The sequence below is a fragment of the Ovis canadensis genome, chromosome 3, assembly GCF_042477335.2.
Source record: "Ovis canadensis isolate MfBH-ARS-UI-01 breed Bighorn chromosome 3, ARS-UI_OviCan_v2, whole genome shotgun sequence".
NCBI classification, from domain to species: domain Eukaryota; kingdom Metazoa; phylum Chordata; class Mammalia; order Artiodactyla; family Bovidae; genus Ovis; species Ovis canadensis.
Genome location: NC_091247.1, coordinates 13,399,716 through 13,422,705, shown reverse-complemented (window position 1 = coordinate 13,422,705; position 22,990 = coordinate 13,399,716). Strand labels below are relative to the sequence as shown.

At 40.3% G+C, this 22,990-nt stretch overlaps 2 protein-coding genes and 1 pseudogene across 2 annotated transcripts; all 3 read right to left on the bottom strand.

Moving 5' to 3' along the window:
• Window positions 1–7,556: 7,556 nt before the first annotated feature.
• LOC138438056 (olfactory receptor 1L8-like) lies at window positions 7,557–8,501 on the bottom strand. The gene has a single exon (XM_069586297.1). It carries the CDS (start codon window positions 8,499–8,501, stop codon window positions 7,557–7,559), a length of 945 nt encoding a protein of 314 aa, XP_069442398.1.
• Window positions 8,502–15,158: 6,657 nt separating this feature from the next.
• Window positions 15,159–16,102, bottom strand: LOC138438055 (olfactory receptor 1L8-like; annotated as a pseudogene).
• Window positions 16,103–21,403: 5,301 nt separating this feature from the next.
• Window positions 21,404–22,348, bottom strand: LOC138438054 (olfactory receptor 1L8-like). Its single transcript, XM_069586296.1, has one exon. It carries the CDS (start codon window positions 22,334–22,336, stop codon window positions 21,404–21,406), a length of 933 nt encoding a protein of 310 aa, XP_069442397.1. The 5' UTR covers window positions 22,337–22,348.
• Between the last annotated feature and the right edge of the window lie 642 nt (window positions 22,349–22,990).

The following is a 22,990-nucleotide window of genomic DNA, read 5'->3' as shown; positions in this document are numbered from 1 at the left end:
CACAGGAGACGCAGGTTTGATCTGTAGTTTGGAAGATCCCCTGGAGAAGTAAATGGCAACCCCCTCCAGCACTCTTGCCTGAAAAATTCCATGGACAGAGCAACTTGGGGGGCTATAGTCCAAAGTGTGCAGAGTCAACACGGCTGAGTGACTAAGAGAGCAAATGAAGTCAATATTGTTATTAATCAATATTTATCGAAAGTTTTTTCAATATCATGCTTATGCTAAACATCTCACTAAACCCCACAACAAAGAATTGGGAGACGTGTGTCGTCACCAGGTGCCTGAGTTTTATGGAGATGAACCAATTTGCCCAAGGTCACTAAAGGCAGTAAATAGCCATCAGGATTTGAACCCCACTCTGATTTCAGACTCACTCTAAGCGTATGCTCCCAGGCATTGTGCTAAATCTCTTCTAGTTTTGGTATATTAATTTTCTATTGCAATCAGGCAAGGTTCTGTTTTCTCATTTTGATAATTTCCTACATGAATTACCCTTTTATTCCCCTTAACTGACAATGCTTCTTCTCCCATACTCACTTGCAAGAGAGGTGAGTTATCTTTCTATGTTGTAGAGATGGTAGAATTTGAAAATATGAATATCCATGATTAACTGGCCATAATCAGGCAGAAATAATTGGCCATGCATGACTGGGATATGTCTGGTATGTGGAGCTGTGGCCCTGTGGTGGACACTGCCCTGGGTTGAAGACAAAAAGTAGGGGTTTGTTTTGTCCTGCATCACCTGCTCACAAGCTGGTTCCTGATGTTTTGTGAATAACAAGGGAGATACCTTCTTTTTGTCTGTAAAGCAGTTTATCACACACAAACCAATGTTAAAAAAATGAGTCATTTGTGAAAGGGCTGCTTGGGGAATGTTCAATACAACAATTAGTGGAGATTTGGTTGAATGGCATCACCGACACGATAGACATGAGTTTGGGTTAACTCTGGGAGTTGGTGATGGATAGGGAGGCCTGGTGTGCTGCAGTCCATGGGGTTGCAGAGTCAGACACGACTGAGCGACTGAACTGAACTAACTGAACTGGTGAATGAATGGGGTTGAGTACTCCAGGTTGTAGATCTGAGGAACACTCAGGCTGATGACTAGAAAAAAGGAGGAAGGTTTTGGATCTGAGAATCAGGAAGAACATTCTAAAAGCACAGGGTGAGTGAATGAGGCTGGGGATTCCACAGTTTTGTCTCTGTTCTACTTGTGGGCTCTGCTTCCATTAAAACATGTGGTATAGGGGACTTCTCTGGTGGTCCAGTGGCTAAGACTCCATGCTGCCAACACGGGGGCTTGGGTTTGATCACTGGTCAGGGAACTAGATCCCACATGACAAAATTAAGAATTCATACCCTACAGTTAGGAGTCCACATGCTGCAGTGAAGACCCAGTGCAGCCAACATTTTTAAAAATGTGGTATAGATAGCCTAGAAGTCCAACTGGATGGATTTAAAACCAAATGGCATATGGAAATTTTACCTGGACCTTATGACTTCTCAATCCATGAGTTATTTGAAAGTATCTTGGAGGAAAGAGTAAGGTACCAAACTGGATTGGAGTAGCCAAGTGGGTGGCCAGTTTCCTGAAACTCACCTCCATGTCCAGATGCTTTTCTTCCCTTCCCAGGCCCTCCAGAAGCTGATCTGCACCACATCTGTTCATCAGGTCAAGTCTGCTTCTCAGCCAAAGCTCAGGTTCCTCATGTGTCTCCCATGAACTTCTGGGCTGATCGACAAGAGAAGCTGGGATGGAGGAGCAGCTGATCTACTACTCCAAAGGGATAACACATTTCCCTTCCCTGACCTCAACACCCACTTCTTTCCTAACACCTGGTCCTGGGCTCACTGCCACTCTCCCAGCTCCAGATCTCAGAAGGCAGAGATGCTCTGACTCAAGTGGGAGGACTCTCCTGATTGAGGAAGCCCAGCCAGCTTCTCATGAGTCTGAGGTCTGCTCTACTGGCCTCTGGGGCACTTGTTAGGGAGTTGAGGTGTGATGACCTCTCAGGGGAATTTGTCCCTAGAGAGGGAGTAGAGAGCAGACAGAGAAAGCAGAATGGGAATCACTGTCAGCACGACTGACTCCAAGGGGACAGGGGAACCCTGAGGCTTCCAGTTTAGATGTTAGGACTAATCTCAGAGCTTCCAAACCTCACTGTGACATCTCAAGGGCATGCTTCAGTTTCCTTTACTGTGGGTTATCAAGAGTGGACAAATAATTATGTGGGTGAATACTTTTATTTTTGGAGACTCAGATGTGGACCAAGGTGTATTCTAGGTTTTGGGAGGTCATAAGTCAATGTGAAAAGGCTGCAGTTTCCAGGGGATTCCATGGGGGTAGATCAATGGTGTGTACACGCTTTCCACTGTCTGTCTGCATGTGGAGTAAATATTTTACTAGGTGAGATTAGGTTAACATTAATGTATATTTAAAGGGCAGGTTGCAGCAAAAGTTACTGTCACATTTAGCAAAGGAGCTTTGGAAAAAATGTATGTAATTCATAGTTTAGACTAAGAGTAGTGTTTTGAGGTTAAGTGTTGGGGAAAGGAGATATTTACTAGAATGTTGGCCTTGTCACTTAGTAGTTGCTTTTAATAAGCTTCTTAGCCTCTATGAGCTTCAGGCTCTTCATCTGAAAAATTAGTGTAACAATTCCGGCACCAAAACAAGAAATGAAATTTCCTTTTGAGTTCTATACTGAGAATATTGTATATTATGGTGAATAATCAGAGAAGGCAATGGCACCCCACTCCAGTACTCTTGCCTGGAAAATCCTATGGACAGCGGAGCCGGGTAGGCTGCAGTCCATGGGGTCGCTAAGAGTCGGATACGACTGAATGACTTCACTTTCGCTTTTCACTTTCATGCATTGGAGAAGGAAATGGCAACCCACTTCAGTGTTCTTGCCTGGAGAATCCCAGGGACGGGGGAGCCTGATGGGCTGCCATCTATGGGGTCGCACAGAGTCGGACATGACTGAAGTGACTTAGCATAGCATGGTGAATAATATCTACAACAATATCATAGGAAATAAAACACATTCTGCTACCACCCTCAGAGTACCACTGCCTCACACAGAGCATGTATTTATTGAAGAATGATCACTACAGTAATGTTAGTTAACACATACATATATTTATGTTGTTTCAACTTATTAACTTGTTTTGGTGAGAACTTTTATATCTGCTCACTCAGAAATTAAAAAAAAAATTTTTTTTTCAAATTGAGGTATAGTTGAAGAGTTGACTCATTGGAAAAGACTCTGATGCTAAGAAGGATTGGGGGCAGGAGGAGAAGGGGACGACAGAGGATGAGTTGGCTGGATGGCATCACAGACTCGATGAACATGAGTCTGAGTGAACTCTGGGAGATGGTGATGGACAGGGAGGCCTGGTGTGCTGCGATTCATGGGGTTGCAAAGAGTGGGACACGACTGAGTGACTGAACTGAACTGAACTGAACTGATGTACAATATTATATAAATTTGGGTATCCAACACAGTGATTCATAATTTTTAAAGTCATATTCCATTTATAGTTACTATAAAATATTGGGTATACTCCATGTGCTGAGCAATATGTCCTTGTAGGTTACTTATTTTATGCATAGTGATTGATAACTCTTAATTCTCTACCCCATCTTGCCTCTTCCCTCCCCTCTTCCCTACTGCTAACCTATAGTTTGTTCCATGTATCCATGAATCTGTGTCTTTTTTTTAGTAGTTTGTTTTTCAGTAGTCTACATATAAGTATTATCAGACAGTACTTGTCTTTCTCTGTTTTATTTTTTTAAGGGGAAATTGTTTTATTTAGATACTTGTTTTTATTCAATGAAAGATTCTTTAAATTACATAGTGCCTTTACAATTTTGAAGTTTCACTTACATGATTTCATATAATTCCATAATAACCCTTAAAAAAATCCCTAAACCTCTATTACCCCTCCCTTCTTCCCTCTCACCACTGGTGGCCACTAGTTTGTTCTCTATATCTGTGAATCAGTCATCATCTGTCCTCACACAGAGTTATTACATTATTATTGACCAGACTTCTTATGATGTATGGTGCATCTCTGCAGCTTATTGATTTATAGCTGGAAGCTTGTATCTCTTAATCCCCTTCCACTTTCCCCCTCCCCTCCAAATCCCCTCTGGCTATCACCCATTTGTTCTCTGTATTTATGAATCTGTTTTCATTTTGTTTTTTTTTTTTTTTAGATTCCATATCAAAGTGATATCATATGGTATTTTTCTTTCTTTGTGTGATTTATTTCGCTTAGTATAATATCCTCAAGTTCATCCATCTTGTTGCAAATGGCAAGATTTCATTTTTATGGCTTAGTAACATTCCATTTTATATGCATGCTACTGAAAGGTATGTGGGGTTTGGCTGCTCACCTCTCAAAAGTCAACAGACAGACCAGGTTGGTGGAAAGGAAAGTTGGCTTTATTTCAGCTGCCGGCCACTGGAGGGGAGGGTGGCTGACATCTGTCCAAAGGCTGACTTCCACCCCGCCCCCAACAAGCAGGGGGTGAGAGCTTTTACAGACAGAGTGGCGGCAGGGTGGGAGTGGGGTCGAGCTATGTATGGAAACAGCATAGTCATTTTCAAACAGGTCATCATTGATCTGACCAGCATCATCTTGGTTGTTTCAGGTACAGTTAATAATCTTCAGTTTCAGGGTCCATATGTTCCCATTTCTTTTCAGCCAGTTCTCAGAATTGTGGCCCCTTAGGTCCTGGGTGCTGTCTGGTCATCAAGCAGTTAACTTCTCCACCTGGTATCCTAGTATCTGTAAGACAGCTCACAGGATATGGCTCAGAATATTATCTACAGCTCTTGAGAAAGAACTAAAGGTCCTTGACTTTAGTTCATGCTTAATGACCACGTTATTATTATTTGGTCTCCTTTGACTGCTTTCCTTTGTTTCTGCAGTTCCTCTCTGATTAAACTCATTCTTTGATTAAACTTTACCGCAGACAAAAGGCAGGCAGAGGACATGGCGGTCGTTGGGGTGGGCACCACCCAACAGTAGCATCCTGCTCTGTTTCATGCACACCACATCTTTGTTTAATCTATCCATCTACTGATGAGCACTTAGTTAGCTTTCATACCTTCTTTATTGTAAATAATGCTTCAGTGAACATCAGGGTGCATTTTTTTTTTTTGGATTAGTGTTTTTGTTTTATTCAGGTAAATACCCAGAAGTGAAATTGCTGGATCATTTAGCAGTTCCATTTTTAACATTTTAAATTCCTTCCAGTCTCTCTCATAATCAAGTACTTGCTTTAACCAGGGTGTTATTCTGGCTACAGAAACATAACGTAGCAGTTACTATCTGACAGTCACATTATGTCACAGAGGTTCAAAGGCAGGCATCCTCCCAGTGCAACAGCAAACGTAATAATATGTGACTAAAGTGATAAGCCCAAATTACTATAGTTTAGGCAGGTCTTTAAGGAACTCATTGATATCGTCTTCCTAAATTGTACATAAATTGTATATAAAATGTCTCAATGGACATGAATTTGAGCAAACTCCAGGAAATAGTGAAGAACAGAGAAGCCTGGCATGCTGCAGGCCGTGGGATCTCAGAGTCGGACATGATTTAGCGACCAAACAACAACAAAATAAAAGGTCTCAGAAAAATGTTTTAGTGTGGGTTTGGTCCAATTCTTCCTCTCATGGAAAAATGAATTCTGGAACATCTCTTGTATTGGCCATGACTCAGCACTACACATAAGATAAACAGTTGAGAACACTAAACTCTTGCTTTGAGGTAGTATCTTATGAAAGGAATATTGAATCCCATTCCTGCCTTTATTTTTCATTAGGTGTTCTCTCTTCAACTGCCTTAGTTCTTCCACTTTTTCTGATTACTACCTGTTCTAACCCAAACTGGGCTTCTCTGGATAATCACCTCTGGTTCAACCCTACCGCCCTCTATACGCATGCAGCAAGATGAGGCTCTCCGGAGTGGCTTCTTTCGTCCCTTTCTGCTAACGAATTGATGCTTTTCAACTGTAGTACTGGAGAGGACTCTTGAGAGTCCCTTGGACAGCAAGGAGATCAAACCAGTCCATCCTAAAGGAAATCAACCCTGACTAATCATTGGAAGGACTGATACTGAAGCTGAAGCTCCAATACTTTGGCCACCTGATGCAAAGACCTGACTCACTGGAAAAAACTGATGTTGGGAAAGATGGAGGGCAGGAGGAGAAGGGGGCGACAGAGGAAGAGAAGATTGGATGGAATCACCTACTCAGTGGACATGAGTTTGAGCAAACACCAGAAGACAGTGAAGGACAGGGAAGCCTGACATGCTGCAGGTCATGAGGCGGCAGAGTCGAACATGACTTAGCAACTGAACAACAACAATTACCAAATAAGTCACTATATAATCTGTCTGCTACTTGGAGTTTGCACTATTTTTATTATGATGGGGTGGAAAAGTTTTCTGCTTTGAAGATCATACTCCTGTCTTTTTATGGATGCACAGTATTTTTTGAAACACAAATGTCTCCCATTCTGCATCTACTACAGCCCTTATACATTAAAACAATAATGCAATTAATCATAATTGATTTATTTCCTATCAATAAGATTTTATGTTTTGGCCTATTTTTATATCAAAAACTAAGATTCACTCAAATAAAATCTCTATACTTAACGGTTATGGAAATATTTCTGTGAGATTCTTAAGACTTGAAGTTTCTAGAATAAGTATTAAATTATATATTTTAAAACATACTTTACAATATTGTATTGATGTAATTAACCTCCAATTAAAATAAATAAATTTATATTAAAAAAATAAAATCCTCAAAGATGATGCTGTTAAAAAAAACAACATACTTTAGTGATAGATTGAGGGAGGAAAGGTTTCAGCATTCCCCCTGTGGAACGGATAATTTCTTGATTCTTATTCTTTCTGGTCATTAGCAATTTCTAGTTGTTTGGTTAAAAATGATGAAATTGAAAAGAAATAAAGTCATAGCAATATAATAAGGGAGGAATAGAAAAACTAAGAGGAGAAAAAGTGAAAAAACTTGTTTTAAACAAGAAAATATTTTTGAATGAGAAAAATGAGGAATTATAAAAATATTCAAAGTGAAAGTTAGCTAAAATGTACTCTTTCTCCTCCTCCTCTCCTTTCGTCTCCCCTTTCAAATGTTTGCAAAGGCATCCAACAGCTACAAATTAAGTAATTATTTTTAGCAATATACTGAAATGTGAAGGATTTTGGAGGATAAATCTTGAAATGAGAAATTTGTTCAGGAAATATCTGTGGGAAAAAAGATTGGTTTAAAGCATCTCATCTGGAAGATGCAATGTGATGAGTCTTCATAGGAAAAAGGAGAAACAGTGACGAAGAACATCATGATTTAAGCAGAAGCAAAGTCAAATAATAGGTCTTCATCAATGGATGTAATTGACCACAATGCCTATTCTCACATGGGTTAAAAATGTTAACCTCCAAGAGCTTGCTTGCTCACCAAGACCCAGTAGAAACCAGACTCACATGGGGAAGATTCCCTTGTGTGTTCATCAAGAGGGTGCTGCCTGAGGTTTCCTCCTGCCCAACAGCTTCCTCAGACCCTGTTTCAGGTCTTTGTTTCTTAAGCTGTAGATAAAAGGATTGAGCATGGAGGACAGAACTGTGTAGACAATTGTTGCCACGTGGTCCCTGACAGTGTAGGTGGACACAGGCTGTAAATAGACATAGAAGATGCTTCCATAAAAGAGTGTTACCACAGTGAGGTGAGACCCACAGGTGGAGAAGGCTTTGTGTTTCCCAGAAGCTGAGGGAATTTTGAGAACCGTGAGGAGGATTCGTACGTAAGAAAAAGCAATACATAGAAAAGGAGTCACCAAGAAGGCAGATGCTTCTGTCATCAACACAATTTCATTGACAAATGTGGAGGAGCAGGATAATTTCATCAGAGGGCTGAGGTCACAGAGAAAATGATGGACAGTATTGGAGTCACAGAAAGTGAGGTGATTCAGTAGAAGTGTGTGTAGGAGGGAGTGGAAGTGAGGCAATGAGCAGGAGAAAGCCACCAGCAAGACACAGCGGCGGTGACTCATGATGGTGACATAGTGGAAGGGGTCACAGATGGCCACATAGCTGTCAAAGGCCATGACTACTAGAAGCCAACTGTCAGTGTTGCCCAAGGCATATATAAAATACATCTGGGTAAGGCACCCAGCATAGGAGATGGTGTTATGTGACAGAAAGTTCACCAGCATCCTGGGGACAATGGTTGTTGTGAAGCAAATGTCAGTGAAAGACAGGAAACTCAAAAAGAAATACATGGGGGTGTGCAGTTGGGGGTCAGAGTGGATGGCCAGGATGATGAGCAGGTTCCCTGTTATGGTGACCAGATATATGATGAGGAAGAGGATGAAGAGTGGCTTCTGGTCCTCAGGCCGTGAGGAGAGTCCCAGGAGGATGAATTCAGAGACACTACTTGTTTGGTTGAGTCTTTCCATTGACTTGGGTCTAAGTTATATGCAAGCTGTTTTGTTATTTCACATGCTCCAATTCCATTGTTCAAATCAGGAGAACCCAACAAGTCTTTATTTCCTCTTTTTCATTACCATTAGCAACTATACTTTCCCAAAGAATCTGTCTGCAATGCAGGGGACCTGGGTCAATCACTGGGTTGGGAAGATTCCCTGGAGAAGGGAATGGCTACCCACTCCAGTATTCTTGCCTGATGAATTCCATGGACAGAAAATCCAGGCAGGCTATAGTCCATAGTGCCACTAACATTTTCACTTTCACAGCAGGTGTGCAGGGAAAGCTTGTCATCCTCATGGTCCATGATGTGGTCTTAGCTTCCCAAATCCGTGAGCATCATAAGGACCTTATATTGCAAGCTGTAGGGACAGAAGAAAAGTTTTCCCATAGAATCCATCAGAGTGGTCTTCTTTGATTCAAGTTGCTTAGTTCCTGTTCTGGGAAAAACTCTATTTCCCTAATGGGAACATAGCAAAAAACTAATATTTGCTTTGTGTAGTTTATGTTGTATTTTGGGAGCTAGATCATGAGCAAACAGAATCTGTAACATTATATCAGGTGAAGAGAAGTTTTGTTAACAAAATAGGGTATTATAAGACAAGAGAGATGGCTGGAGGGTGTGGATGGTGAAGCACAGAAGTCACAGAACCATCATTCCTTCTAAAGCACATTCAGTTGTTATCCTATTGGATTTAACTTTGCATGTCTGGGAAACTGGTTAGGGTTTGCTGGGACAACCAACAGGGCAAGTCTAAGAAGAATGGTGAAGCTAGGTCAACATTGTTCTATTTTCCTTGTTTGGGCACAGAATGGGAAGCTAATCCTCCTTACCTCATGGCATGATATCATTTTGCAAGATTTTATGGAAGGAATATTTGTCCATGCATCTAGTGATTTGAGTGTATCAGTAGTTAAAGCAAAAACAACCAGTGTTTACAAATACAAATACATATTCCCTATGAATCCTATGGTAAGCATTTGACTAAATCCCATGATAAGAAATTGTGAAGCATGCATTGTTTCAGGAAACTAAGGTTTACAGAGGTGAAGCAGTTTTCTCATGGTTACTAAGGAGTTGAATAGCAATCAGGTATCGAACACCAAGCTTATGCTCTTAAGCATTACGTACCTCTCCTCCAGTTTTGGTATATTTCTTGTCTATCACAATCAGGCACTAACACTGTTTTCCTCATTTTGACAGTTTCCTACATGAATTACCCTTCTATGTCCCTTAACTGACAATGTTTCTTCCTCCATGACCAGAATCCATCCTTGGAGTTGCAAAAGAGGTAGCCTGTCTTTCTGTGAAGTAGAGATGGAGGAAGTTGAGATTTTGACTCTCCATGATAAACTGGCCAAAATCACGTGGAAAAATTTGGCTATGTGTGACCGCTGTGTGTCTAGTGAGTGGAGCTGGGGTCCTGGAGTGGACAGTGCCCTGGACTAAAGTTGAATTGTGGGAGTTTGATTTGTCCTCCATCACCTGTTCACAAACTCATTCTTGATGTTTAATGAATAGCAACTGAGATACTACGTCTGTAAAGCAGTGTATCACACACTGATCAATATTCAAAGATGAGGTATTTATGGAAGGATTGCCTGGGGAATGTGGAATACAAAAATTAGTGGAGAGTTAGTGAATTAATGGGATTCGGTGCTGCAGGTCACAGATGTGAAGAACACACAGGTTGATGACTAGAAAAAAGGAGGAATATTTTGGATCCGAGAATCAGGAAGAATAGTTCTAACAGCACAGGGTGAGTGGATCAGGCTGTGAATATGATGGGTTTTCTTTTCTTTCTCTGCTATTGGTGGGGTTTTACTTCCAATAAAACAAATGGTATAAATCGGTTAGAGATCAAACTGGTTGAACTAAAGACCAAATGCCACATGGACGTTCTCCTTGGACCTCATGATGTCTCAATCTATGAGATATTTGAAAGTATCTGGGAGAAAAAAAAGTAAGGTGCCAAAGTGGGCTGGAGTAGCCAAGTGGGTGGCCGGCTTCTGAAGCTCACCTCTATGTCCAGATGCTTTTCCTTCTTTCTCAGCCTCTCCAGAAGCTAGTGCACACCATGTCCGTTCATCAAGTCGTGTCTGCTTCTCAATCAAACCTCAGCTTCCTCATGTGTCTCCCATGAAATTCAGGGCTGATTGACAAGGAGACAAGAAGGGATGCAGGAGGAGCTGATATGCTACTCCAAAGGGGTAACACGCTTTCCTTCCCTGACCTCAACCCCCACCCTTCTTTCTTAACGCCTGGTCCCTTGCTTGCTGCTGCTCTCCCAGCTCCAGATCTCAGAAGGCAGAGATGCTCTGACTCAAGTGGGAGGGCTCCCTTGATTGTGGCAGCACAGCCAGCTTCTCACGAGTCTGAGGTCTGCTCTGTGGCCTCTGAGATGCTTATTAGGCTAAGGATGTTGTGGTGTGATGACCTCTCTAGGGGGTTTGTCTCCAAAGGGACAGAGGTCCCCTGAGGCTTCCTGTTTAGATGTTGGGACTGATCTTTGATCTTCTTAATCTCTCTGTGACATCTCAAGGGCATGCTTCTGTTTTCCCAACTATGAGTTATGAGGGATGGACAGATATTTATGTAGGTGAAAACTTTAATTTGGGGGGATTTGAATGCCAACCAAGGGGTATTCTAGATCTGGGGAAGACAAGTCAAAATGAAGAGGTTGCAATTTTTAGGATATTCAGTGAGGGGTAGTTCAATGGTATAAATGTGCTTTCTAGTGTCTGGGGAGACACATGGATTAGACATTTTTGTATGTGGGATTAGGCTAATGTAAGTTTATATATGCTTAAATCACAGGGTCAGGCAATGGTTATTGTCATATAGCAAAGGAACTTTGGATCAAATAATGCATGTGTTTTCAGAATTTAGTCTCAGAGCTTTGGGGTTCAGCAATGAGGAAAATAGATACTTGTTAGAATGCTGATCTTGCCTTTTAGTAGTTGCTTTTGAGAAGTTACTTAGCCTCTATGAACCTCAAGTCCTTCCTCTGCTAAATGAAGATATAACTCTTCTTGGCACTGAAATCAGAGAGAAAATTTCCTTTTGGATTTTATACAGAGAATACTTGTGTATTTTGGTGAATATCATTCACAGAAAGGATATAGGGAAAAAAAAGTACATTCTGCTACTGCCCTCAGGATAAGCCAGTGCCTCATACAACACATGTGTGTCTTTTCCCTTACCTGTGAGTTTAATTTAAAAATTTTATCTACATATTAAGAGTAAATGCTATAGAGACAGAAAGTCCTGGGTTTGGGTTCTCCATCTTCTAATTACTATTCAGATGTCTGTCTTTCTTTCTATTAATTTAATCTCTTGACAAATACTATTTATTTACAGTTTATTGAGAAATAATGGACACAGAACATTGTTTAATGTGTACAACACAGTGATTTGACAGATGTATTTATTGCAAAATGATGACCACAATAAAGTTGGTTAACATATCCATAGTTTTGAGTTTTGTAGTGACAACTTTTAAAATCTACTGTCATAACAATTTTCAAATGTACAGCACAGTCTTGTTAAAATAAACCTAATCACTTTGCTGTATCTTTACTTGAACTATATAGATGATAGCAGATTGTTTCCTAAAGTGACTGTACCAATTTATATTGCTACTAACAGCATAATTTTATATTGCTTCATATTTTCTTAAACTTTTCACATTTATCCTCAGAATTCTAATTTTTGTTATCTGTTGGTGTGCAATGGCTTCCTGTTGTGATTTAATTTGAATTTCTCTGATTATTAATGTAGCACATCATATTTTCATATGATTATTGGTCATTTAGATTTTCTTCTCTTTTGTGACATGTTTATTTAATTTTTTTCCCTAGACCCTCATCTCCCTCAGCCCCCAGCTTTGCCTGTTTTTCTTACTGATTTCTAGGGATCTTTATGTACTCTTAATCTGGATGTTTTAATTGGTTTTATGAATTTCAAATACCTTTTACTATTTTGTTATTTGTCTTTTTCTGCTATGATGTCTTTGACATTGACACAGTCTAATCTACAATTTTCTTTTATGGTTAGTGCTTACTTTCTGTTTCTTATTAAAGAAATATTTTTCTATCTTAAGGAGAAAAAGATATTCTCCTATATTACTTTCTAAACATTTTTAGGTTTTGGTTTTCATATGTAAGTTTGTAATTCATCAGGAGTAAATTTTTGCATATGGTATGTGGTAAGAATCCAGTTTCACTTTTGCATGTGATTTTCCGACTGTCTTAAGCTGCATTCCAGAAAAAAATACGCCTCATTCGTGTCAAGTGTATACCAACAGGGGCAGGGTGTGTGTGTTTCTGGGCTCTCTGTTTTATAGCAGCTGTCTTGTTTGCCTAGTCTTTCATCAATATCCAAATAGCCTGCATTACAATAGGTCTAGAGTGGGTCTTGATATCTACCAGACTAGTGATTCTCAAAGTATTTTTATTAATCAGTATGTGGCATCACCTGAGGGCTTGTTAGAAATGAAAATTCTTGGACCTCACTCAGACTGACTCGAGGGACATAGCCATAGCTCCATGGCCATGCCCAGTCTTGGAGAAAAATGTAAAGATCAGGATTTTCTCTTCCAAACCCAAAGTGTTGATAGCAAAAACCCTATGTTGTATAGAAGTGTGATTGTTTCATGCATTAAGTGTTTCCTCCTTATCTAGCTCATCAAAATGAGAATTAGGATATTCAACGGAGGGTCCCATTGGTGATCCGACCTCTTTTATAGCAGCTCTTCCCTATCATGATGCGATATTATTGCTATTTAAACAAAACAAGACTCAATGATGACAAACAACAGAGCAATAGATTTTACACTACTCTTAACAATTGGTGTTTATTTATTAAAAAAATATGTCCCTGTTTAAAAATTCTGATGTTAAAAATATGTGCAGACTTGAAAGCACACATTGTTTCCTTCTAGTCTTTTGTATAACGGTGTGTGTGTTATGTGTCTGTGTGTGTGTGTGTGTGTGTGTGTGTGTGTGCAAGGGTGTATGTTTTCTTACTGGGCATATAATCTCACCAGATACACAAAAATATACCCACCCACCCCCCCCACACACACACAGATATAAATACTTTTTTTTTTTTAAACCCTAACAGGTTTACTCATAGACATTTTCGTTTATATTCGTAATGGCTTTTCAGGTCAGTCCTAGAGATATACCTCCTTATGTATACCTATTACAGATTATTTCTCTCTATGGAAAAATTGAACCACTATTTATCTATTTCTCTATTGATGGGCATTTAGATAATTTTTAATTTTTCTAATTTTTTCTATTATGAAAAATGCAATCAGTGAATATCTGTATACATGTAGATTATACACTTGATATAGCATTACTGAAGGCATGAGTCCAGAAATACAAATAATGGGACATAGGGAGTGGTTGGGAATTTTCAATCATGCAGCTTCTCACATAAAGACTAGGTTAGTCTTTTCTATGGGGTGCTCCTTAAAGGAAGATTCACAGGCCTACGTGAGACCTATTGAATAATAGCTCCAGGAAGAACATAGAAGAGTAATAAATGATAAAATACTCAGATATAAAATAAAGTATAAAATCACTGAGTAATAATAGAGAATAAAGGAAGAAACAGACGTGAACAGTATAAAGTCCTTGCCTAGATGACTCTACTTCTCAGAGCACTCAGTATGTCTCTGAATGGTTCCAGAAGTTCCTAGTTATATCTGCCTTTAATGTTCACATATGAGTTTTTATACTCTCCTTGGAGTCATTAATTCTAAGTACATAGAATTAATGTATGTACTTTCTCTGGGAAGCAGACAGATCTGGATGATTATGATGGTGGCAATACGGGAATCTCTAAGGGGAACTAAAGCTAAGAGAGGGAACAAGACCCGTGCCTTGAGGCATATTTGAGGCACCAGATGACCAGGGTAGAGACCCAGAAGAAACTCAGCCTCATGCATACTGGCCTGATAATCAGGGCAGTTGTGTGCTGAACTACTAGGTCACCTGGCTAAGCGGGGCTAAGAGCTGGGCTTTTGTTCACTACAGAGCCTAGAACGTTGTGCTGTCAAAAATATGGAAGAAGGAAGAGGCACAATCCCTGGATAACTGTTGCACTAGACACACTCCTCGCTTGGTGGAAGTTTCAGTTTCTTAAGAGTCTCAATCCTGTCACTCTCTCTCTGCTTCTCCTTCTCTGAATAATTGCAATGACTTTCAGAAAGCTAGTTTATTACAGAAACTACAATGAGAGGCAAATTATATTAAGGGAATCAAAAGTTATTGAACAGATATATGTTAAGTTCTAGGAAATTTTGTGGGAAACAAAGGTTTCTAGCATTTGGAGCAATGAAAATGATGTGGTTTCCTGGAGAAGAGGAAGACAGGAAGAGAGATGCTCATACATGAAAACTGGAAGCCAAGACTTTGGTAGACCTGGAGCCTATTCCTGAATCATCATAAAGTCTCCATGGTTAATAGTTGCATGTGTAAAGAAATGGACACAATCCAACATCCGTGACACATGTGAGTCATTTCTACTGACCAACAAGAGTTTATTATGTGTATCAGGAACTAGCAGAAACAGCATCTAGAGCCTCAGAGAAACCCATGAACATATCCCCAAAAGGCTAGGATTTCCTCCTGCCCATCAGCTTCCCCAGGCCCCTCTTCATGTCTTTGTTTCTCAGACTGTAAATGAAAGGGTTGAGCATGGAGGACAGAACTGTGTAGACAATTGTTGCCACTCGGTCCTGAACAGTGTAGCTGGACAAGGCTGTAAATAGACATAAAAGATGCTTCCATAAAACAGAATCACCACAGTAAAGTGGGAGCCACAGGTGGAGAAGGCTTTGCATTTCCCAGCAGTTGAGGGGATCCTGAGAACTGCTATGAGGATTCGCACATATGAGAAAACAATGCATAGGAAGGGTGTCACCCAAAACACCAGCCCTTCTGTCTTTATTGTGAGATCATTGACAAATATGGAGGAGCAGGACAATTTCAGCAGAGGGTTGATGTCACAGAGGAAGTGGTGGACAACATTGGAGTCACAGAAGGTGAGCTGATTCAGCAGAAGTATGTGTAGGAGTGAGTGGAGGTGAGGCAATGAGCAAGAGATGGCCACTAGCAGGACACAGCGGTGGTGGCTCATGGTGGTGACATAGTGGAAGGGATCACAGATGGCCACATAGCGGTCATAGGCCATGGCTGCCAGAAGGCAATTATCAGTGTTGCCCAGAGCATATATGAAATACATCTGGGTCAGACACCCAGCATAGGAGATGGTCTTCTTCTCTGACAAGAAGTTCACTAGCATCCTGGGGACAATGGTTGTTGTATACCAAATGTCAGTGAAAGACAGGACACTCAAGAAGACATACATGGGGGTGTGCAGTTGGGGGTCAGAGCGGATGGCCAGGATGATGAGCAGGTTCCCTGTTATGGTGACCAGGTATATGATGAGGAAGAGGATGAAGAGTGGCTTCTGGTCCTCAGGCCGGGAGGAGAGTCCCAAGAGGATGAACTCAGAAACACTGCTGGTTTGGTTGAGCCTTTCCATTGACTTGGGTCTAGTTAGATACAAGAAGGTTTGTTATTTATCATGCTCCAGTTCCATAGCCCAAATCACAAGGACCCAGCAAGTCTTTGTTTCCTCTGTTTGGTCGCTATTGGCAGCTGTGCTGGGAAAGCTTGTTACCCTCGTGGTCTTTGATGTGGTCCTCTGTTCCCAAATCCATGTTATCATAAGTGTCTTATGTTGAAACCAGGAGGAACAGAAGAAGAGTTTTCCTTTAGAAACCTCTAATTCAAGTTCCTTAGTTCCTAGTCTGGGAAATCTAGGAAGTTCCTATTGCTGGGAATACAGCAATAGAACAGAAATTCTTGCCTTTATGTAATTCATGTAGCTTGGCTGATAGATCAGATTATTACAAACAGTGTATGTAATATAATATCAAATAATGATACATTTGTTAAAACATAGGGTATTAATAATGTAAGAGATCATTGGGGGTGGGGAGTATTTTAGATACTGAAGTCATAGGACCCTCATTCTTTATCAAAGCAAATTCAGTTGTTATAAAATTAAACTTTATCTTTGCATGTCTTCAATAGAAATAAGCATTTGCCAAAATAATCAGTGGGGAATATCTGAGAGGAATGTTGAACCCAGTTCAACACTGTTTCTTTCCTTGTCTGGACACAGAATGAGAGGTTCACCCTCCTTAGATCACGGCATGCCGTCATCAGTCTGTGCAAGTCTCCCCTCTTTTGTAAATCGTTTTTCCTTTCATTAATCCCCTGTCCTAAACCACGTTTGTACAGAAGGGCATCCGTTGTTAACTATTCAATTCATGTTTTAAAATTTCTTCTCTCACATATTTATTCAAAGATATCTTTGAGAAACATGTAAGTATGTGTTTTGCAGTCATACCCAGTTACCTAATAATGGACATTAAAATTGCCTCTCTTTCTTGCTACTACAAAATACTCTATAATGATAGATCTTACATCAGCAAATGTTCTTTAAAGAAATTTTTTAGAGCCAGCATATTCATCCATACTATGTGAATTACATATTACATCAGAAGTTTCAAACATTTTGAGACATTGGTTATTTATAAATTCTTGGTTACCACAAAAATCCCTACAATGAATATACTTATATCATTAAAGTGTTTAAACTAATTTTCAGAGGCAGTGCATTCTCTAGTACATTTTAAATGGACATATTGCACTGGAACTTTAAGGCATTTTAAAGCCTTATGCGCGTGTGTGTGCTCAGTTGTTCAGTCATGTCCAACTCATTGAGGCCCCATGGACTACAGCCGGCCAGGCTCCTCTACCCATGGAATTTTCCAGGCAAGAATATTGGAGTGAGGTGCTATTCCCTTCTCTGGGAGATCTTCCCAGGGATTAAATCCACGTCTCTTACACCTCCTGCACTCACAGGCAGATCCTTTACCACTAGCAAAACCTGGGAAGCCCTTAAACTCTTATATATTAATTTATTTAACATTGTTAAATTAATATGTTGCTTCATTTACAATTAACTGCTCTTATTCTAAGTTATCAAACATCTTTAAACTTAAAATACTTCATGTATAACATTGGACTCAAATATTCACATTCTCATGAAGATTTAGTGAAATAACGCGTGAAAACACTTAGAAGAGAGACAAGCATATTGTCAGCATGCAGGAGAAGCTCTTGATCCTCATCAGTCCCTGTGTTGCCTTGCTTTATCTTCTATTTCTTGATGTTCTCAAAATCAATTAATTTATGTACATAAAGTATCACATCTCTCACTGCCAAATTGTCTGACTAATTTCAGGATTTTGCAAGTTTTTAATGGAAGGAATATTTGTTTATGCATTGAATAATTGGATTAATTGGTAATTAAAGTTAATAATAATGACCAATATTTGTGAGTAAGTATTATGTACCAAGTTTATATTAACTAACCTACTAAATCCTAAGGAATTATGAAGCATTTTAAGAGACTGAGGCTTACAGCGTTGAAGTGGTTTGCTGAAGTTCACTAAGGACATTAAGGCTCCCCTGATAGCTCAGTTGGTAAAGAATCCACCTGCAATGTGGGAGACCTGGGTTCAATCTCTGGATTGGGAAGATCCTCTGGAGAAGGGAAAGTCTACCCACTCCAGTATTCTGGCCTAGAGAATTCCATGGACTGTACAGTCCATGGGGTTGCAAAGAGTCAGACATGACTGAGTGACTTTCATTTTCACTTTCAAGGATGTGAAGAGCAATCAGTATTTGAACTCCAAGCTGGCTCACTGTAAGTTTATGCTCTGCAGTATTATGCCACCCCTCCTCTAGGTTTGATATGTAAATTGTCTATAACAATCAACATAGGCACCATTTTAATTGTTTTGACAATTTCCTACACAGTTTGCCCTTCTATCCTCCTTATCTGACACACTTTCTTCTCCCATATTCAGAATTTATCCTTGTATTTGCTAGAGAGGTGGCCTATCTTTCTGTGTTGTAGTGTAATTTGAAAATAAGAATATCCATGATTAACTAGCCAAATCGGGTGGAAAAAATTGGCCATGTATGACTGGGGCATGTCTGGTGTGTGGAGCTGGTGTCGTGCAGTGGACAGTGTCCTCTGGTGAAGACAAAAAGTGAGGGGTTTGATTCATCCTGCATCACCTGCTCACAAGCTGGTTCCTGATGTTTTATGAATAACAAGGGAGACACTATGTCTGTAAAGCAGTACATCACACACAGATCAATATTCAAAAGTGAGTCATTTGTGAAAGGGCTGCCTGGGGAATGTGCAATACAAAAATTAGTGGAGATCTGGTGAATTAATGGGATTGGTTGCTGTAGGTCAGAGAAGTGAGGAGCACCCAGGTTGAAGACAAGAAAAGAGGAGGAAAGTTTTTGACTTGAATATTCTAAAAGCAGAGGGTGAGTGGATCAGGCTGAGACTTCAATCTTTTTTTTTTTTCTCTTTCTACTGCTGAGGTTTTGTTTCCATAAAAACAAATGGTATATATGGCCTAGAAGTCCAAATGGATGGACTTAAAACCAAATTCCAGAAGGGAGTTTTACCTCCCTGGACCTATGACTTCTCAAACCATGAAATATTTGGAAATATTGGAAAAGAGTAAGGTACAAACTGGGCTGGAGTAGCCAAGGGAGTGGCCAGCTTCTGAAGCTCACCTACACATCCTGATGCTTTTGTTTCCTTCCCAGCCACTGCAGAAGATGATGTGCACCACGTCTGTTAATCAGATCAAGTCTGCTTCTCAGCCAAAGTTCAGCTTCCTCATAAGTCTTCCATGAACTTCTGGACTGATCGACAAGGAGACAAGCAGGGATAGAGGAGGATATGATATACTACTCCAAAGGGGTAACATGTTTCCCTTCCCTGACCTCAACCCCCACTTCTTTCCTAACACTTGGTCCCTAGCTCACTATTGCTTCTGCCAGCTCCAGATCTCAGAAGGCAGAGATGCTCTGACTCAAGTGGGAGGACTCTCCTGATTGAGGAAGCCCAGTCAGCTTCTCATGAGTCTGAGGTCTGCTCTGCTGGCCTCTGGGGTGCTTGTTAGGCTGAGGGAGTTGAGGTGTGATGACCTCTCTGGAGAGTTTGTCCTGGGATCTCTGTAGGCAGAGAAAGCAGAATGGTAATCACAGCCAGCACTGCTGACTCCAAGGGGACATGGGACCTTTGAGATTTCCTGTTCAGATGTTGGGACTAATCTCAGATCTTCTGAACCTCAGTGCACTATTTCATGGGCCTGTTTCAGTTTCCCCAACTGATATGCTTTATCAAGGATGGACAACTACTCATTGGGGTGAATATTTATTTGTTTGAATTGGAGGCTAATTACTTTACAATATTGTATTGGTTTTGCCATACATCAACATTCAAATGTGGACCAAGGTGTATTCTAGATCCTGGCAGGTCATAGGTTAATATATTGGAAGGTTAACGCTTTCAGGGAATGCACTGGTAGATCTATGTGCTTTCAGTGTCTGTGCTTTCCAGTATCTGGGTTGGCATGTGGACTAGACATTTTTCCATGTGGTATGCAGTTAACATTTATGTATGTTTAAAACCCAGAGCCATGCAAAGGATATTGTCATACGTAGCAAATGGTGTTGGATAAAAATGCATGTGTTTTCAAATTTTAGTCTCAGAGCACTGTTTGAAGTTTAGTGTTGAGGAAAATAGATATTTATTAGAATACTGCCCTTTTCTGTTAGTTGTTACATTTAAAAAGTTACTTAGCCTTTTGAAGCCTCAGGTTCTTCCTTTACTAAATGAGGGAAAAACTGCTCCTTGGCATGAAAATTGAAGAGAAAATTAACTTTTGAATTTTATTCAGAAAATATTGTGTATTTTGGTAAACATTATCCACAGTAAAGTTATAGGAAAGAAGGTATGGAAAAAAAAAAAAGGTACATTTGGCTACCACGCTCAAAATAAGCTGCTGCCTCATGCAGTACCCATGGGTCCTTTTCCTTTGTGGTGAATTTATTTTTAAACTTTCGTCTACATATCAAGAATAAATAATGTAGAGACAGAAGCTCCTGACTTTGGATTTTGTCTCCTCCACTTACTATTCATGTGTCTGTCTTTCTATTCATTTATCCTCTTGACAAGTGTTATTTATTTATTCCAGCTTTATTGAGATATAATGGACATATGACACTGTTTAAGGTGTCCAACACTATGATTTGATAGATGTTTTTTATTACAGAATGATTACCACAATAATGATAGTTAACATGCATAAGAGTTGGGTTTTTGTTCACTACAGAGCCTAGAACATTCTGCTGTCAAAAATATGGAAGAAGGAAGAGGCACAATCTCTGTATAACTGTTGCAATAGACACACTCCTCGCTTGGTGGAAATTTCAGTTTTTTAAGTCTCTATTGTCACCGTCTCTTTAATTACTGCAACGATTTTAAAAAAGCTAGTTCATTACAGAAATTACGTTGAAACTCAAATTATATTAAGAGAATCAAAAGTTATCGAACAGATGTATGTTCTAGGAAATTTCGTGGAAAACAAAGGTTTCAACAGCATTTGGAGCAATGAAAAATTGCAGTTTCCTGGAGAAGAGGAAGGCAGAAGGAGAGTTGCAGATATATGAAAACTGGAAGCCAAGATTTTGGTAGACCTGGAGCCTATTCGTGAATCATCATAAAGTCTCCATGGTTAGTAGTTGCATGTGTAAAGAAGTGGGTGTAACCCAACATCCATGACCCTTTGAGTCATATCTACTGACCTACAAGAGTTTATTATGTGTATCAAGAACCAGTAGACAGGATATGGAGCCTCAGAGAAACCCTTGAAAATATCCCCAAAAGGCTAGGTTTTCTTCCTTCCAGCTAGGATTTCCTCCTGCCCATCAGCTTCCCCAGGCCCCTCTTCATGTCTTTGTTTCTCAGACTGTAAATGAAAGGGTTGAACATGGAGGACAGGACTGTGTAGACAATTGTTGCCACTCGGTCCTGAACAGTGTGGCTGCACAAGGGCTGTAAATAGACATAAAAGATGCTTCCATAAAACAGGATCACCACAGTCAAGTGGGAGCCACAGGTGGAGAAGGCTTTGCGTTTCCCTGCAGCTGAGGGGATCCTGAGAACTGCTATGAGGATTCGCACATATGAGAAAACAATGCATAGGAAGGGGGTCACCCAAAACACCAGCCCTTCTGTCTTTATTGTGAGATCATTGACAAATATGGAGGAGCAGGACAATTTCAGCAGAGGGTTGATGTCACAGAAAAAGTGGTGGACAACATTGGAGTCACAGAAGGTGAGCTGATTCAGCAGAAGTATGTGCAGGAGTGAGTGAAGGTGAGGCAGTGAGCAGGAGAAGGCCACCAGCAGGACACAGGGGCGGCGGCTCATGATGGTGACATAGTGGAAGGGGTCACAGATGGCCACATAGCGGTCATAGGCCATGGCTGATAGAAGATAACTATCAGTGTTGCCCAAGGCATATGTAAAATACATCTGGGTCAGACATCCAGCATAGGAGATGGTTTTCTTCTCTGACAGGAAATTCACCAGCATCCTGGGGACAATGGTTGTTGAGAAGCAAATGTCAATGAAAGACAGGAAACTCAAGAAGAAATACATGGGGGTGTGCAGTTGGGGGTCAGAACGGATGGCCAGGATGATGAGCAGGTTCCCTGTTATGGTGACCAGGTATATGATGAGGAAGAGGATAAAGAGTGGCTTCTGGTCCTCTGGCCGCGAGGAAAGTCCCAGGAGAATGAACTCAGAGACACTGCTGGTTTGATTGAGTCTTTCCATTGATTTTGGTCTAGTTAGATATTAGAAGGTTTGTTATTTATCATGCTTCAGTTCCACAGCCCAAAGTACAAGAACCCAGCAAGTCTTTGTTGTCCTCTATTTGGGCACTATTAGCAGCTGTGCTGGGAAAGCTTGTTACCCTCTTGGTCCCTTGATGTGGTCCTCCCTTCCCAAATCCATGTCATCATAAGGGCCTTTTGATGAAACCTGAAGGAAGAGAAGAAGGGTTTTCCTTTAGAAACCATCACAGCTGGACCCCTTGATTCAAGTTCCTTAGTTCCTTGTCTACAGAATCTGTGTCCCTGCTGGGAATACAGCAGTAGAACAGAAATTCTTGCCTTTGTGTAATTCATGTAGCTTGGGTGATAAGTCAGATGATCACAAACAGTATATGTAATACAATATCAGGTAGTGATAAATAGACGTAGCAGTATAGAATACATTAAGGATGTATATTGTTACCCAGCTTATTTAACTTATATGCAGAGTACATCATGCAAAATGCCGGGTTGGATGAAGCATAAGCTGGAATCAAGATTGCTGGGAGAAATATCAATAATCTCAGATACACAGATGATACAACCTTTATGGCAGAAAGTGAAGAGAAACTAAAGGGCCTTTTGATGACATTGAAACAAGAGAGTGAAAAAGCTG

Coding starts and splice junctions, on each gene's coding strand:
- LOC138438056 (XM_069586297.1), bottom strand. CDS start 8,501: ATGGAAAGACTCAACCAAACAAGTAGTGTCTCTGAATTCATCCTCCTG.
- LOC138438054 (XM_069586296.1), bottom strand. CDS start 22,336: ATGGAAAGACTCAATCAAACCAGCAGTGTCTCTGAGTTCATTCTCCTG.